Here is a 15,952-nt window from a genome sequence, read left to right as displayed (position 1 = left end):
AGTGATCCTCTGTCTTGCCCTATATACCTGCTAGAGGTTGAGCCCAAGGCAACTTGGGAGTGACCTGAGGAAGTCAGGGAGGGCTCTGTCAGCACATGCCTTTGAATAATGTCTGGAGCAGAGTCTGTCTCAGCCAACTGAGCAGGAATTAAACTTCTATTGAGATTTCAGGGTGTATCTTTTGTGATTAGCCTTAACTAGGACGGATCTGCAAAACCATGGGGCACAAGGAGCTTGTTTGGGTCTGATGGGTGCTCACCAGAGGTTTATACCCTAGTTGTGCACAGTGGTTTCTCTTATTTTAACTCAGAACAGGTCAGATAACTTTGGCTGAATTTTAACATTAATTAAAAGCCAGCTGATAAAAACTCTGCTCACTGCTGCTCTCCCAGGGCTGGGCAAGCTGATGTGCCCAGAAGCCCACCCAAATGGACACTTCCCCAGGGTAGGTTACACAGGCACCGGAGAGGCAGAGGTCTGGGAACAAAGCTCTGCTATGGAAGGTAACATTTTGTGAGCACAGGTGTACTTTTATAAACCTCTCAGGGAGACTCCCAAGAGGTTAGGAGCCTCTGCCCTGGGGTCCTCCCATGCGCTTTCAGGGTTTTAACTTCCTTCAAAGCTGTTATCAGGAGCCTAGATCTTAGCTTTTTAAAATATTTTATTTATTTTTAATCCTAACCTGAGGCTATTTTTTCCATTGATTTTTAGAGAGAAAAATAAAAGGGAGGAAAGAGGAAGAGAGAGAGAGAGGGGGGAAACATTGATGTGAGGGACCGGGATTGGGATCAAACCTGCAACCGAGGTACATGCCCTTAACCAGGAATCGAGAGACCCTTTAGTCTTTGGGCCAATGCTCTAACCACTGGGAAAAACTGGCCAGGGTGATTTCCTTAGCTTTTACTTTATTTTTCAAGAATCCATGAATATTTCTTTTTTAAAAATATATTTTTTTATTGATTTTTTTACAGAGAGGAAGGGAGAAGGATAGAGAGAAACATCAATGAGAGAGAAACATCCATCAGCTGCCTCCTGCACACCCCCTACTGGGGATGTGCCCGAAACCAAGGTACATGCCCTTGACCGGAATCGAACCTGGTGCCCTTCAGTCCGAAGGCCGATGCTCTATCCACCGAGCCAATATTTCTTATAGACATGTCAAATTCAACATTTAAAGAAACCTCATTTAATCATCCAATTACCCAAAAGAGAAAACATGAATTATCTTCAATGTCACCCTATCAGATTTATCAGTCTTACCTTTGATGGTCTTGGCTTCCTGATCCTCAGTTCGTTTGAGTTCTGTCATTTCTCCCAACTCTGCCGCCACCATGAGCAGCACCCTCTGAGAGTCCTTGCTTCTTATCCTTACTGCACCCCACTTTGTTCTAATAACCCCATTAGCCAGAGAAATTCCCATTAAAATTTAGGACTGATTATGTCACCTCTGCTCTAACCGCAGCGGCTTCCCCCATCATTCAAGGAAGCTGGAGTCCAGCCTACGAGCCCCTTGATTGCCCACTCCACCTGTCCCCTCCTGCTCTTCCCTCCCCACTCCACCCCAGCCACAGCCTCCAGTATTGCCTCTCTATTGTAGCAGGCACTACCCACCTGGGAGCCCTGGCTCCTGCTGTCCCCGCAGCTAGGAATCTCTGCCCTCCGTACCTACATGGCTCGTGCCCTCATCTCCTTGCCTTTGCCACTTGTCCCCTCCCCCATTGCTCCCATCCCCTTACTTACTTTCCTCTTTAGCACTTATTGCTCTCTGACTTGCTATGTAACTTATCCTTCTTGGTGACTGCCTGTCTCCTTACTATTACTAGACTAAGCCCCACAGGGAGGGGTACTTTCTGTATTTTGCTCACTGCTGTAGCTCAGTGCCTAGCACACTGTAGTACTCAGCAAGCACCTGCTACATGGATTATTCCAAAAGCCCCCTGGTCTCCCTGCCAGCCACTCCATCCCCTGACCCATGCCTGCCTCACCTAGCGGTGAATTCCACGGGGGTAGGTGGTGCCCTGTTCACCACTGAATCCCCAGCACAGAGCCAAGTTGGTGGCGGGTGTTCCAGAGACACTGGGTTCATCAGAGAAGGCCCAGGACTGTACCTAATTCACTGTGGGTTTAGCACCTACAGAGCGCTGACATTCGGATTCACTCAAGCATGCAGCAATAGTAATGGAGTGCCTGCTTATACTTGCTCTTTTTTATGTAATTTATGGTTTTTTGAGAGAGAGAAACATCAATTTGTTTTTCCACTTATCTATCTACGCACTCATTGGTGGCTTCTTATATGTTCCCTGACCAGAGATCCAACCTGTAACCTTGCTGTCCTGGGACAACATCCTAACCAATGGAGCCACCCAGCCAGGGCTACTTGTACTTTCCATGAAAATTATTTTTTGTTTATTTTTAATGTTGCTTTAATAGAGAAGCTGACCTGAGGGAAGCCGCATATGTTGCTGCAGACTATTCTGTGTGCCTCATGGGCATGACCCCCTGACCCTGACCTCAGGCCTGGCTGCAGCACCGAGGGGAGGCCGAGGCCCCCCTGTGCTTGAAGTCAGAGGGGTGCAGAGGGTTGTGGAGGCACGCCTGTGCAGAGGAAGCAGGCGGCCCCACTCCCCAGCAGACAAACAGAAGTGAACTCAGGGAACAGGTGAAAGTTCTGAAGCCGTAATTTATTCCAAGTGCACATAGAGGGTGTGGACAGTGACCTCAGCAGAGACACACATTTCCAAGCAGGTCAAAGCCGTTCAGTCTCCCAGCCTCAGCCCCTCCCTTGCCACCTCTCTGGCCTGAGCTGGGGCAGGGGAGAGCCTCCTAGTTCCCACACAAAACACAGGAACCTAAGGGCTCAGGGAGGATCCCACAGCCTTATCTTTATTAGTATCTAGCAAGAAAAAAATCTAAAGTCCCTCCCTGCTCCAACCAACCCCACCTCCACCCGGTGGGTCCTCAGGGAGCAGTGTCTGCCTGGGGAACGCCCGCTGCCAGAGCTGTCCTTGGAGCCTGGGCCCCTGTGCATGGCCACCCCTGGGGCCTGCAAGCTGACCACAGGCCCACTCCTCCACACGTGGGGACGGAAGGGCAGCTGGCACTTCCCCAGCCCTCAGCTGTCAGCCTTGGACACTTTGAAAAGATCAGCGATGTCCAGCAGAGCTTGGCGGATGTGGTTCCCAAAGCGCTGGGCATTCTGTGGGAGCCAAGACTCAGACCCAGCTCCAGGCGAGTCCCTGCCCTCTGTCCCCACCAAAGAGGACTCTCCCTAGCCAGGCAGGGCCCAGGGTGGTGCCCCCTCCTCAGGGCTGAGTGGGAGCAGGAGACTCACCGTCTCTGAGCTGGAGAACTTGCTGGAGATGTGGAAGAAGATGGTGTTCTCACCCGCGATCATGTAGGAAACCCCATAGCCGTCATCCGCCACCTGAGGCAGCACCGGGTGAAGAAGAGGTAAGCTAGACTGGAGCATCCGAGGCCGAGCTGAGGCTGCCTGGGAATCCCCACAAGATTCCCAGGAGGGGCCCACACCAGATGCTGCATTTTCACTTTTCCTGAGGCCAGGACCACACTTAGGAAACAGTGTGAAAACCAAAGAGCATCCCCTCCCTCCCCCAACCCCCCATCCAGGATCTCAGCTTCCCTCAGGAGGCTCCAGGTCACCGCCTCACTCCGGGGGCGTCTCTGGAACCCTGACTGACTAGCCCAGTGGGCGTCTCAGCGGAGAGCTGTACGCAGAAGGGAAGCCGGCCTGGCGCGGTCCTGCTCCAGAGGGGTCTCAGGCACCTGTTTCCACGCAGGGCAGGGCCACGGCTGTGTTCCTGCTCTGGTCTGACCTTGAGGCCCTGCAATCCCCACTGAAACCCCTGGGCCCCGTCCTATCCACTCATCCCCCTTCAAAGTCACTTACGGGGCCAAAGCCGCCACCAGCGCCCAGATGATTGGGGTACTTTTTTGGGTCAAACATGCCGATCTGGAATTGAGCAGTCTGGCTGGTGGAGAGGCGCCAGGGTTCAGAGAGCACCTGCAACGGGAGGCTGCAGCCTTAGAGACCTGTGCTCAGTGCACACCTGCTGACAGGTGGTGTCTGAGCACCTGCAGGAGCCAGGCACTGTCCTGGCTGAGAAAGCAGGAGGAACACGGTGCAAGACCTCCCTGACCGCTGCCCCACCCCCATCAGTTCTCACCATCACAACATCTGCACAAAACAGCTGCCCCACCCGCCCCTCTGCCTCCCCTCCTCCACCTGTTCCTCCATCGGCTCTGCCCTCCCCTCCCGCTGTCTGGACGCTGGAGGTCCCTTCCACAGGAACGTGCTGCCAGCTTGATTCCCCCAGGCTTCTTCACTTTCCTCAGGGGCACCCGTCACCCCTGTCATGCTACACGTTTGTCTGTCCATCCCCCTCACAACAACACCAACTCCATGCTCAGTGCCAGGACCACAGGCCTGGGAGGTGTGGGACGGGAAGCCTGGCCCAGCCCTCCAGGAGGCCTTGGGGACAGGGGACACACCCATCAACAGAACTGACCTCAGCCAGGAAAGGGGAGCTGACCCCCAGGTACTTGGAGACCACGTACAGGCAGAAGAGGTGCCTGTCGATGCCAGCCCCCGTCATGGCCAGGCGGTACAAGTTCTGGTGCTTCTCTGAGGCTTTCCGGAAGAGATTCTGGAGGTCTGCTTTCTGGGGGGCAGAAGGGAAGCAGTGAGCAGCCCTGATCCTCTAGGCAGCATGAGGCAGAGGCGGGGGGTGTCACCTCCCTGTGTGGCCAGGGGGGCTCACCGTGTGGGAGCCCTGCACCATGGCCTTGACGAAGGCCGTGGACTCGTTGGTGCAGGAACGAACAGTCTCGGTCCGTCCTTCCCGGAACAGTCTGGTCATCGAAGCTTCGTAGGTCAGGCAGAACTTGCCCTTGTCCTGGGAAACACGGAGGGGTGAGCCTAGCAGGTTGAGCCCGGCGCTGCCTGCACGGTGCCAGCCCAAGGCCCCTACCCGGAAGTGAGCCAGCTGCAGGGCGATCTGCACGAAGGCATCGGGGCTGGTCCGGCACTTCTTGATGAGGCCTTTGCCGAAGGGGAAGAACTGGAAGCAGTACAGCTCCACGTCGTCGGCCAGCGCCTTGGCCACCTGGTAGGAGCTCTCAATGGCCGCCTGGCACTGCGGAGACACAGGAGGGTCAGGAGGCTGTGCTGGGCGGTCTCAGGGCTCCCAACACCTTCGGGGGCTGAGAGGTACTGACACGTGCCCCGTGAACACCAGGCTCATCCCTCACAGCTTCTCTAACCACCACTGGCCCCAGATGTCCGTTCACCCTGTGGCCAATCTGGACTGGGGAGCTCTGCCACACCCACCGGGGCTGGGCTGGAGGGGAGGGGCCGCAGAGCACCCAGGTACTTGTCACTCTCCCATGCCTGTGCCCATCCCTTCTGGGCCTACGCACCCGCTCAGGAATGTCCCACTGCAGCCGCTGAGGCGGCGTCAGTGTGAGGTTTGGTTTGCCCAGGCAGTGCCCAGTCTCCGTGTAGCCCAGGTGGAAGATGTCAGTGCCCAGAGCAAACTGCAGGGAAAAGGCTGGGCTCAGAGCCGTCCTCGTCCCCCGCTCTCCCCCACAGCCTGCCCCACAGGACTCCTCTCCGGCCTGTTACCTCCCAGAGGTGCCCCATGACAGGGGCGTCTGCCCACGAGTGTTCCGTGTTGAGGCCCAACTGGGCATTCTTGAAGGCCACAAGGGTGAAGGACTTGTCGAACCACCTGCGGGAACAGCAGATGCGGTGACGACAGAGGCTGGGGGAGGCTTGGTGGCAGCGGGGCGGGGCTGTACCTGTTGTAGCAGTTGCCGTGCAGCAGGGCCTTGCCGTAGAGGCTGAGGCTGGCCTCGTTGTCGGGGTCATAGCTGTGAGACTCCTCGTCCAAGACCACAAAGAAGGCGGCGCGCTCAATGGCATCCAGAGCAGCCCTGTTCTTGCCGGAGCTGAAGAAGGTCTGGCGCGCCTGTGCCCACTCCACTCTGGGGTGTGAGAGCAGGGTGAGTACAGGGCCAGCCGGGCCAAGGACGAGGGCACCACCCAGGACCTGGCTGGACCTGGAGCTGAGCATGGTGGGCTGCCAGGCTGTCCCAGAAGGTGTCCCTGCCCCCTATGCAACCCCCTCGCTGCCCCCCAGTTAGAGGTTATGGCAGCCACGCCGCTGCCATTGCCACCAATGCCCTCACCACTGCGGGCGCAGTTTGCACAGAGGATGCTGTGCCTGGCGCGCCTCTTCCTCGGTCATGCCTCTGGCTCCAAGTCCTGGGGTGGGGCCACTCAGGCCGCAGACAGGGTACCACCCGCCCCGGACCTGGCTGTGGCTGAGCCAAGCCCCTCTCCCCAGGAAGACATGCCACTGGGATACCTTCCGCCGGCAGTGAGGGCCGCCAGCCGCTCCTCCCCGGGCTGGGGCGGGGAGGGGTCGTCCAGGATCCTCTGGAACTGCAGCTCCAGGTCCCGGGGCTTGAGCAGGTTGGAGCCCTTGAGCAGGTTGGAGCCCTCGTAGAGCCACACCTTGAAAAAGCGGCCCTTGTGGTAGACGGCCACGTGCCTGCTTTCGTTGAAGTGCTGCAGCACGTCTGTGACAGAGCCAGGGCGTGGGCAGGTAGCACCTTCCTGCCGGCAGCCCTGGGTGGGGCCCACCCGCCGTGAGCCTTCCGTGGCCCATGTGGCTCCTGCTGAGCCAGGCCTCCGTCTGGGCCCCCCTCCCTCCCTCCCTCCACCAGGGCCTGTGCTGGCTGCTCCCATGCTTCTCCTTTATGCCAACAAGAGTCCTCAGAAGCATTTCACAGACGAGGAAACAACACAGACTCCCGGTGTCAGAAGTGCAGGCTGCTGCTCCTGTCCCCGCCGAACCCCACGAGCTGCCCTCCCTGTCAGTCAAGGGCAGCAGCACCCCTTTGGGTGCTCCTCACTCAGGAGGCCTGCCCTGCACGGGAGCCCCGCAGTGGGGACTCGGGGTCCCAGCACCGGCGTCATGCCTGTGAGCAGCAGGCGGCTTGTTTTGGTAAAAAAACTGGCCATCTTGACAGTTACACCCTGAGACAGTGGGGGTGCTGATGACAAGCAGGTGGCAGGACCTAGCCGTGGCGGCCCATAGCCGGGAGGGAAGGGGCTCTGCTCTCCCTGACGGCCTCACCACAGACGCTGTGGCCATACCTGTCTCCTTGCCCGGGATCCGCGTGGTGTTGAACATCCTCTCCATCTGGTTGGAGCACATGGGCACGATGCCCAGTGCCATCACCTAGGATGGAGGCACAGCATGGCTAAGAGGCCTCCTCTCCCTTCCGCCCTCGACCCCAACGCAACTCACAGGCTTGATGTCCTCGCGGTCCAGCTTGCGGCGGTATGTGATCATGGCGTGAACGATGTTTCCCAGGCGGGCAGCCTGCACGTCCGTGTTCTTGATGAGCACAAAGTCCTGCGAGAGAGAGCCGAGGCTGCAGGGCAGGGGCAGCGTGACAGGTGTGCAGTGCCACCTGGTTTCCTTGCTCGTGGCCTGAGGGATCTTGTCCCTTTTCCCCAGTCCGTCCTGTGCTGTCAGGTGAACCTGCCAAAGATGGGATGCCCACCTGACCCCGTCACTCCTCGGCCCCAGCTCTGACCTGAGCTGTTTTTCCATAACCTATTTGCTTGTGTTTTGTTTAGTTTGCCTTGAGAAAGGGGTTCCCACCACTAAAAACAAAACAAAACAAAACAAAAAATAAACAGCTTAAAACCTCAGGTACAGATGAGTTGTGTGTGTTTCTGGGAGGACAGGTGTGGGGAGGAAGGGAAGGACAGCATGCGACTCAGAATGAGCTGTGGCCTAGCCTGTGTGGCTCAGTGGTTGAGCATCATCCCATTCACCAAGAGGTCACAGGTTCGATTCCTGGTCAGGGCATGGGTTGCGGGCTCGATCCCCAGTAGGGGGTGTGCAGGAGGCAGCCTATTGATGTTGATGTTTCTCTCTCATCTAAGTTTCTCTCTCTCTCTCCCTCTCCCTTCCTCTCCAAAACCAATAAAAACATATTTTTAGAAAGTGAGCTCTGGACAGTGGGAGAGCACTGAGGGCACACGGCTGTGTGATCTGTGCTGTGCACAGGCCGGTGCTGGGGTGGGACAAGGGCCAGTCATGCAACACAGGGGCCAATGTGGCCTCCCAAGTGCTGAGAGCAGCAGCTCTGGATCCACAGATGCCACGCAAGCCTGTCCAAGGGACTCCCTGGTAATGGCACCACGGCCAGGAGGCCATTGAGGGAACCCAGGAAGGAAGTGACAGCGCCTGGGCTGGACAGCAAAGTGAGCCCGAGGGACCCTGCGAGGGGCTACTGGATTCTCCGGACCCTCAGTATCCCATCGCCCCTCAGTTGCTTCCTGACCATTCTCCGAGGGCCTCCCCCATCTTCCCTTTCCTTCAGGCCTCACCCCAGAATCCCCCCTTGTCTGTGGAAAGGGCCACCAGGGCTCAGGACACGTGGCTACCTCTTACCATCGCATAATAGTTGCTGTTCACCATGAGGGGATTCCTGCCTCGAAGGTAGATGTATTCTTCCCACCAGTCACTCACCTGTGGGTGGGTGCGAGGTTAGGGCTGGGGTAGAGAGCAGGGTGCAGGCAGCCAGGATATGAAGGGGGTGAGGGTAAGCCCAGAAGGGGACTCACATAGTTAGTTGCCCACCACGACTTGAGTACCAGGTACTTCTGCAGCCTGGGGGCAGTCTTGTCCTGGAATTCCTTGGCTAGTATCTCCATGCGCTGATACTTCTTGTCATCCAACAAGGGCCGCACAGACTCCAGGTACTATCGAGCCAGGTTACTGTCAGTGTGGGGGCCAGACAGCAGTGGCTGCTTCTGTCCCAACCCTGTTCTGACCCAGCTCCAAATCTACTCTTTGAAGGGGACAAATCCCGAGTCCAGCCTACCCTGCCCACCATGATGCATGACACAGGCCCTTACCCGTTGAATGGTGGCTTGCACGCTGGGCACAGGAAGCTTGGGCAGGGACGTCTGAAAGCTGTACAGCATGGGCCGCCCACTGGACAGAAGGCGGACACAGGCCTGGGGGTGCAGAGCAGAGTGTGTTGGGCTGGGAACCAGGGGACAGAATGGAAACAAACTAGCCAACACCTGAGGAGCTGAGTCCCAAGCTCTCAGAACTAGGACAAACCCACGTGCAGGCACCGGTGCCCCCTGCCTGTCCCCTCCAGCTCAGGACCCCAAAGGGGGCGCCCAGGTCTCAGACCAGATGCCTGAAGCCCTCCACCACTTCTGCTCACCGCCCAGACTTTGGTGCTGCGGCTGGTCTGGCCATGCATCTCAAACATCCACCCATGGTAGGAGAGCAGCAGCTTCAGGGTTTGGCGGAAGAAGAAGATGCCCACGATCCAGACCCCCGTGGAGAAGATGGCCATGCTGACCAGTGCCCGTGTCTGTGGGGTCTGGTAGGGGACATACCTGTCGGAGGAGGGGAGAGGGGAAAGGGCTGCAGGGGGTGCACGGAGGCCAGCCTCAGGGGAATTCTAACCCTGCACCCTCCACCGCTGTGAACCATTTCGGGGGAGGCACCTTCCTGGGCACACTCACAACTAAGTGCAACACACACACACACACACACACACACACACACACTAGGGACTGAGATGATGGTGGCCCAGGGGAGGGCTGCTCCTACAGCCTCTAGTGGCTATTGCCCTGTGCCTGCCCAGCTGAGGAACCCTGGCTTTGAGGCTCACCCAGCCTCTTTTGTGGCCCTGTTCCTCACCTCTCGGGGAGGTGTTTCTGGATGTAATAGACCAGCCCGTTGGAGATGTCCACATTGCAGTAGGAAGAACCCACTGTTGCCATGACGACAGCCAGCCAGCTGGTAGGGCTGCCAGGATACACACCCCTAAGGATGCCATTCTGTGGAGCAGAAACAAGCAAGCACCTGTGAGGTCCTGGTCTTCGCCTGGGTTTTCTCCTTTGGTCACCTGCTGTGTTCTTACTACTTCACGCCTGGTTTTCCACTCCTCCACACCCCCATACCTGCAGCACCCCGTTACTCAGCGCCTGATGCCACTTCTTGCACACCTGTCTCCCCTCCACACCTTGAGCACACCTCTGGTTTCTGCACTGCTAGAGCCTGTTCCTCAGCAGAACTGCCAGCCAAGCTTGGGTGGAGGACCTTGACAATAGAGCAGCAGCTGACACCTGGCCCCGCCTCTACAAGGCTCTGTTCTGCACCTGCTGGCAGGAATAGGCCAGGAGACCACCTGGGCGCACCTTGATGCGAATCAGGCGTTTCTTCCAGGCGTTGATCTCAGTCAGGTAGAGGTGTTTCAGGGCCTCCCGACTGAGCCGGAAGTCGAACCCATCTGGGGTCACAGTGAACTGGAAGGCCACAGCCTGGTGCGCTTCCGCCATCCTGGGGGTTGGGTGTCACCTGGGAGGGAGCAGAAAGGTGTTCGGGTGGGCTCAGGTCTGCCCCGCCCCCAGCCTGCGCCTGCCCCTGCCCCCACCGAGCTAGTGGTCGCCCAGCCTGCGGCCCAGGCCCGCCCGACCCCGGCCTCCCAGCCCTGCCAACGGCCGGCCAGCGGCAAACCCTCGCGCCCGCGTTCAGGGCAGGCCCCGCTGCACCGGCGCCGGAGTCAGGAAGGGGGTCAAGGCCTTGAAAACGTCAGGCTGCCGTAGGGCAGTGAAGGGCGGCCTCGGGGTGGAGGCGAGGTGCCCGGGACAGCGTTGTCTTCCGGAGCGCGGTGTGGTCCGGGGGCCCCCAGCCCCGACCGCAGGGGGCCCGGCGCGTCCTCGCCACCGCACTGCGCTCTGGGCCGCCCGGGGGGGCCCCTGTGTTGCCCCCCACTCCACTCACAGCTCGGGTTCACTCCTGCCTGCGTGTGGGGCCAGTCGCTCTGGCCCGTGTCCCCGCGTCCTTCAGACCGGCCACCCCGCCCCGCCCTCCCCGGAACCTGACACCCTCTCCCAAATTTGGGTTGAGAAAACAGATGCGGGGCGGCAACCAGAACCCTCCCCTCCATGGCGGAAATCGGGAGTGGGAGGGCAGCTTTCCGCAAGGTGAAGATTGCTCAAAGGTCTGGGGACCCGGCGGAGGGTGGGGGTGGGGCACCGGGTCTCACGTGAGCGGGTGGCATTGGAGCTAAAAATAGTCGAATGTAGGGGAAAGGTCACCCGTGTCAGCTGTGCGGCCTGTGCCCTGATCTGCAGGGCGCAGGGCTGAGCAGCCCCACCCAGGGCGCTCTTTGCACCATTACTCCGGTCTCTGGCCCAGTTCCTCCGAGGATTTATCACTTCTAAGCTGGACCCGGGGGGAGGGAAAAGGGAGGGGCCTCCAATCAGCATAATGGACCCGGAACCACTTTCAAGCCCAGAGCACTGAACAGCCATGCTTTTCAGGAGGGGAGACTGAGGCTCAGAGCAGTGGTCACTCTGTCAGTCTGTGCATTCTTGTGGGTACTTTTTGCTGGACTGAGCAGGGCTAGAAGAGGGTGTGAAGGAAGAAGCTCGTTTATTGTTTCAAGGTACACAGCCCAGGGGTTCCCGCTCCTGGGGACCTGCTCAAACTGGGGGAAGAGATCACCCTCCTTGCCCATCTCACTGGAGGCTCGGGGGTCCCCAGGGCCTCCTGCTCTTTGCCCCTCCCCCCAAGGTCCTGCAGGGGAGGCTCTGGGAACATCCAAGCAGCTGTGGGGTGGAGAGTCAGGATGGGGGTTGGAGGCTGGTCAGCTGCCCCTTCTGCTGGAAGTACAACTGGAACCGAGACTGGGCGTACTCCTGGGGAGGAGACCACCCCACACACCGGTGAGCAGGCCTGGGAGGAGTTCCCACAGCCCCCATCTGCCCACAGCCTCCCAGGGCTGCCCTGAGGCAGGACCAGAGCCTCCGCAACTCCTCCTCCCCCACCTAACTGGCCACCTGGGTTACTCACCAAGTAACCGAATTCTATGGTGGACATGGATGCCTGGAGGATGGACCAGAGACCCCAAAAGAAGTGGGACGCCAGAGCATACCTGAGGGAGGTGGGGAAAGCAGGGGGATTGGGAGCACATTTGGCATCGCCTGAATCCCAGAGCTCCAACTTCTCCCACTGCCCTAACCCCTACCCTGTCCCATCTCCTCCCATCAGCCTTGCTCCCCAACCCCCACTTGGCACTGGCACCGTCTACCTCCTCAGAGGCCCGCTTTCCTCGCACCCTGCTCTACCCCGCCCAGCCACCTTTCCTCACCGATTAACCTCTACCAGCAAATCTTCTTCCAGTTTCCTCTGCTCCTCTGGGGAGACGACCTCGCCTTTCTTTGCCTCTGCCAGATAATGGCGAATAAAGTGGAGCTAAGATCAACAGACCAGAGTCAGGAAGTGGGGAGCATGGAGCACTTCCTCGTTAACCCCCTTTCTCACCACTTCATCCAGGCTTCACCTTCCTTGTTCACAGGCCAAGTTCTACTCCCCAGCCTCCAGCCGCATACCTGCTGTCCCTGCGTGGGGTAGTCTGCAGGCTGTGCTTTGTAGAAAGGCCACTCCTCGTGAGTATAATCATAAACCCACTCACAAAAATGGTTCCCGATGTCAAAGCCCCTGGGGGAATAAGGTGGACACTCAGTCCCCAAATCTGCTGGGCGGCTGGGAGGCAGAGACGGAGGCCTGGTCTGAGATCCAGGGCTCTGTGGGGACAGACCCACGGGAGGCCATGGGTCTCACCTGTAGTTGTAGCTGCTGTACTCGAAGTCGATCAGCATGATGCTGTCGGCATTTTCTGGCTCTGAGAGCAACAAGATATTCCCTGGGGGATGTAGTGGGGTACTGGTCACTCCAGGGCCCTCGGGCCCCTGCACCTTGGGTTGGAAGACTCAGATGACGTTTCCTACCTTCCTGGATATCGTTGTGGCAGAACACTACTGGTGATGGGGTAGAGTCGAGCAACTTCCTGCAGGGGACAGGGGCATGTGTCTGAGTAGGAGTGACTAGAGGAGGGTCAGAGCCCCCTGCGTGGGCCCTCGGGCAAAGCCTGGGGAGGACACTGCAGGTTCCCGGCAGCACCTCCTGTGCTCTCTGCCCCCTCCCCATCCTGCCCTGGCTGCCCTCACCTGAGCTTGCCCATCTCATCCTTCAGGCTATAAATCTCCAGCAGGTTCATCTGGGGGAGGCCAGTGGGGGGCAGGTCCAGGATCTGCTTTAAGTACCTGAAGTCCAAAGAACAGGATACACTCACTCCACTGTCCCTCTCCACCGGCTCTCTTGTCTACCCTGGGCCGCGCTGTCCCAGCCATTTCCCTGTCACCGTATGGCTTGTCTGGCAAATGTTTGGAAGCCTGTTCTGTGAGAGCCCCTGCGAGGCCCTGGGACACCTGATCCACTAAGTGGCCAGCTGGACAGAGTCATGGACACTTTGTCAGAGCCCAGCCTGAGGGTCCGGCCAGGTGTGCAGGAGCCCTGTGGAGGCCCCTGACTCACCGCTCCATGGTCCCAAACAGCCAGTGGGGCTCCTTGGTGAAGGGCATCTCCATGCCGTGGAACCGGGCCATCTTCGTGGCGATGGCTGCTGACAGCATGGGCTCTCGGAGGTCTCGCGTTTTCAGTGGCAGGCTCTGCACCCAGGAACCTCTCAGGGTGGTGAGAGGGCCGGGGCAGGAGGGGGTCGGGATGGGGCGGTGGGGGAGGTCAGGGTCTCGCGGTCAGGGACCCGAGGGCAGACACTGGGAAGGGACTGGGGGCTGGGGAAGGAGGTGCCTCGTACTGGGATGTACTGCTCCAGCCGGCCCTCTGGAAAGACTCCGTAGAGCTGGGGCCCCAGGGACCGCTCCGCAAGGATGGCGAACATCACACTCTCAAGGACCAAGGAGTCCACCCCCTGGAGGAAGATGGACAGCGAGGGGCGGGAGTCGCACGGCCAGCGGCTGGGCAGCGCGGAGGGTCCGCGTCCTGCTCCCAGCACAGCGCAAGCTTCAGCCCACAACCGGCAAGTCCCAGCCCTGAGCTCGGCGGGACGGTCCACCTCCAGGCCCCGGGGCAGCCCTCGCTCCCGGCCTCACCTGCAGGATGGCCCCGTACAGCCGCAGCAGCACCTCCCGCGGCTCCTCGCCGACGCTGGGCAGGTGGTCCGGCAGCGAGCAGCGGAAGAGCAGGTTGCTGAGGCCCCCGCTGCGGACCACACCGGAGTCTCAGCCGCTGCCGGCTCCCGCCCGGCCCGTCCTCCCCTGCCCCGCACGCAGAGGCTGCGGAACCGCCGGGCATCCTCGGAGCCCGAGCCTGCCCCCGCCCCGGCCCGCCACTGGCAGGGGCTGACCCCTGACCTCCCACCTCACGGGGTCAACCCGCAGCTCCTCCGGCCGCACCCGGCGCCACGCCCCGCCCAGGTACTCCCGGCACCACTGGTGGGCTCGGCGCTCGGGGCCTCGCGACTGCGCTGAGACCCTCCGCTGGTTCGGGGCCGCTTCCGGGGACTTAGGCTGCCGCACGCTGTCCTTGGCCAGGCGGCCGCCGACAGTCCCGTCTCCAGCCACCGCAGTGCCCTCAGCCGCCATGCCGAGGGCTCCGCCCGGCGCGCTCAGCCTCTTCGGCGGGCCCGGCTGCGCACGGCTCTGCTTCCGGCCCGCCAGCGCCCTCCGGTCGCGCTCGGGCCCCTCCGCCTTTGTTCGGCTCCTCGCGGCGCCACTCGGCTCTCTCCGTGACCTGGTCCCGAGCCCTTTCCGAGGCCAAATTCTGCGCGTCTTCGCTTGCCCCGCCCCTGCTCGCTCGCGCTCTGGGCGGGGCCGCTGGAAAAAAAAGGAAGCGGCGTCGCCAATCAGAAGCGTCCTGAGCGGAGTCACGCCGGCCAATTGTCGTGAGCGGAGGGTCACGCTGACCAATCACGTGGGTGGGTGGTGCGTCCTAGGAGTGCGTGGGCGGGTGTGTTTAAGGGAAGACGGGCTTCGCCGGGAACCCGAGTGGACCAGACGCGCTGCGTCTCCCTGGGGCTTCGGCGAGGAAGAGAGCCCTCGTGTGAGCGTGGCCGGTCCCGAGCGTGGTCGCCCCAGGGGAGGCTGAGAGGGCGTGGCCCGTGGAGGTGCCGAATAAACACTGGCTGTGAGGAAACACTGTGACCCTCGGGACAATTCTGATGACGCCACGAACCTTGGATTCCTGACCGCCGCCGAGACCCCTTGTCGGAGAGAAGCTCTGGTCCTGCTTGAAACCAGTGCCCCGTGCCCCACCCACCGCCCCTCTGTCTCCAGACCTAGAACCAGTTACCAGATCGCATCCAGGAGGGAAAGGCTCGGCCGCCGCGGAGCAAACGCTGGCGCTGCGCCACGTCCCCTTGGCCTCCTGGGCCTCCGCTGCCGCCCGGGCAACCACAGGCCTTGGCCCCGGGGATCTGTGACAGGCCTGTGGACGTGGCGTGTGTGTGTGTGTGTGTGTGTGTGGTTTTTGTGGGCGTGGGGAGGTTAAATAGATGGGCAGCTGGCGAGTGGTTTGATTTGAATAACCAGAGAGAAATCAAGAATCGGTGACCAGAAGATGAATGTCGGTTGCTGCAGCGGGAAATCACATCCCCTCGCCCCGTTTAAGTCTGAGCCAGACCGGAAACCTGCAGCTCACCGGCTGAAAGGGAGGCCTGGTCCCTTCCAGGAAGGATCTTACCATGTTACCATAAGTATATACAAAAACGTTCCTCATCCTTCCCCAAAGGGACCAAGAGCCTCTTAAAGCAACTGATTTACTTTGGAAAAGGGACCCTCCAGACCTTTCAGGGCTGTTAGATTCAGGATCTGCGCTGATACTGTGCAGGACCCCTGAAGCATGGTGAGCCACTGGATAGAAGAGGGGTTCTGGGAGTCAGGTGATGAACCTAAGCCCTAGGGTTATTTTTCTGGCCCCAGTGCACACTTGGGGTGGTTGTACCTCGCTGTGGGCAGAGCCTGTACATGGATTCCTGGCCTGTAGGATGAGAATTATGGTAACAAGAGCAAGGGGAACAC

General features: G+C 59.7%; 2 protein-coding genes across 7 annotated transcripts; both read right to left on the bottom strand.

Moving 5' to 3' along the window:
• Positions 1–2,660: 2,660 nt before the first annotated feature.
• CPT1B (carnitine palmitoyltransferase 1B) lies at positions 2,661–11,361 on the bottom strand. Of its 5 annotated transcripts, XM_006106369.3 has the most exons (19): positions 10,851–11,361; positions 10,265–10,424; positions 9,765–9,904; positions 9,280–9,457; positions 8,960–9,061; positions 8,666–8,803; positions 8,493–8,570; positions 7,335–7,442; positions 7,181–7,265; positions 6,387–6,600; positions 5,818–6,003; positions 5,642–5,747; positions 5,437–5,553; positions 4,989–5,153; positions 4,779–4,913; positions 4,527–4,679; positions 3,908–4,021; positions 3,332–3,424; positions 2,661–3,196 (listed from the first exon to the last, which is right to left on the bottom strand). In XM_006106369.3, exons 2-19 carry the CDS (start codon positions 10,403–10,405, stop codon positions 3,113–3,115), a joined length of 2,337 nt encoding a protein of 778 aa, XP_006106431.1. In that variant the 5' UTR covers positions 10,406–10,424; positions 10,851–11,361; the 3' UTR covers positions 2,661–3,112. The 5 variants fall into 5 exon arrangements, 4 of the variants coding, with proteins under 4 accessions (XP_006106431.1, XP_023602975.1, XP_023602977.1 ...); XR_002827129.1 differs by lacking the exon at positions 3,908–4,021 and having other exon boundaries at positions 4,576–4,679; XM_023747207.1 differs by lacking the exon at positions 3,908–4,021.
• Positions 11,362–11,487: 126 nt separating this feature from the next.
• CHKB (choline kinase beta) lies at positions 11,488–14,630 on the bottom strand. Of its 2 annotated transcripts, XM_006106370.3 has the most exons (11): positions 14,295–14,630; positions 14,027–14,135; positions 13,732–13,845; positions 13,449–13,582; positions 13,082–13,177; positions 12,863–12,921; positions 12,696–12,777; positions 12,464–12,572; positions 12,223–12,326; positions 11,925–12,006; positions 11,488–11,770 (listed from the first exon to the last, which is right to left on the bottom strand). In XM_006106370.3, the coding sequence occupies exons 1-11, from the start codon at positions 14,516–14,518 to the stop codon at positions 11,696–11,698; spliced, it is 1,188 nt and encodes a 395-aa protein (XP_006106432.1). In that variant the 5' UTR covers positions 14,519–14,630; the 3' UTR covers positions 11,488–11,695. The 2 variants fall into 2 exon arrangements, 1 of the variants encoding a protein (XP_006106432.1); XR_002827130.1 differs by lacking the exon at positions 11,488–11,770 and having other exon boundaries at positions 11,941–12,006; positions 12,223–12,298; positions 12,396–12,572; positions 14,295–14,537.
• Between the last annotated feature and the right edge of the window lie 1,322 nt (positions 14,631–15,952).

This window comes from Myotis lucifugus, unplaced genomic scaffold, assembly GCF_000147115.1.
Source record: "Myotis lucifugus unplaced genomic scaffold, Myoluc2.0 scaffold_812, whole genome shotgun sequence".
Classification (NCBI taxonomy): domain Eukaryota; kingdom Metazoa; phylum Chordata; class Mammalia; order Chiroptera; family Vespertilionidae; genus Myotis; species Myotis lucifugus.
The sequence above is the reverse complement of the archived record's forward strand: the minus strand, read 5'-3'. Positions and strand labels throughout refer to the sequence as shown.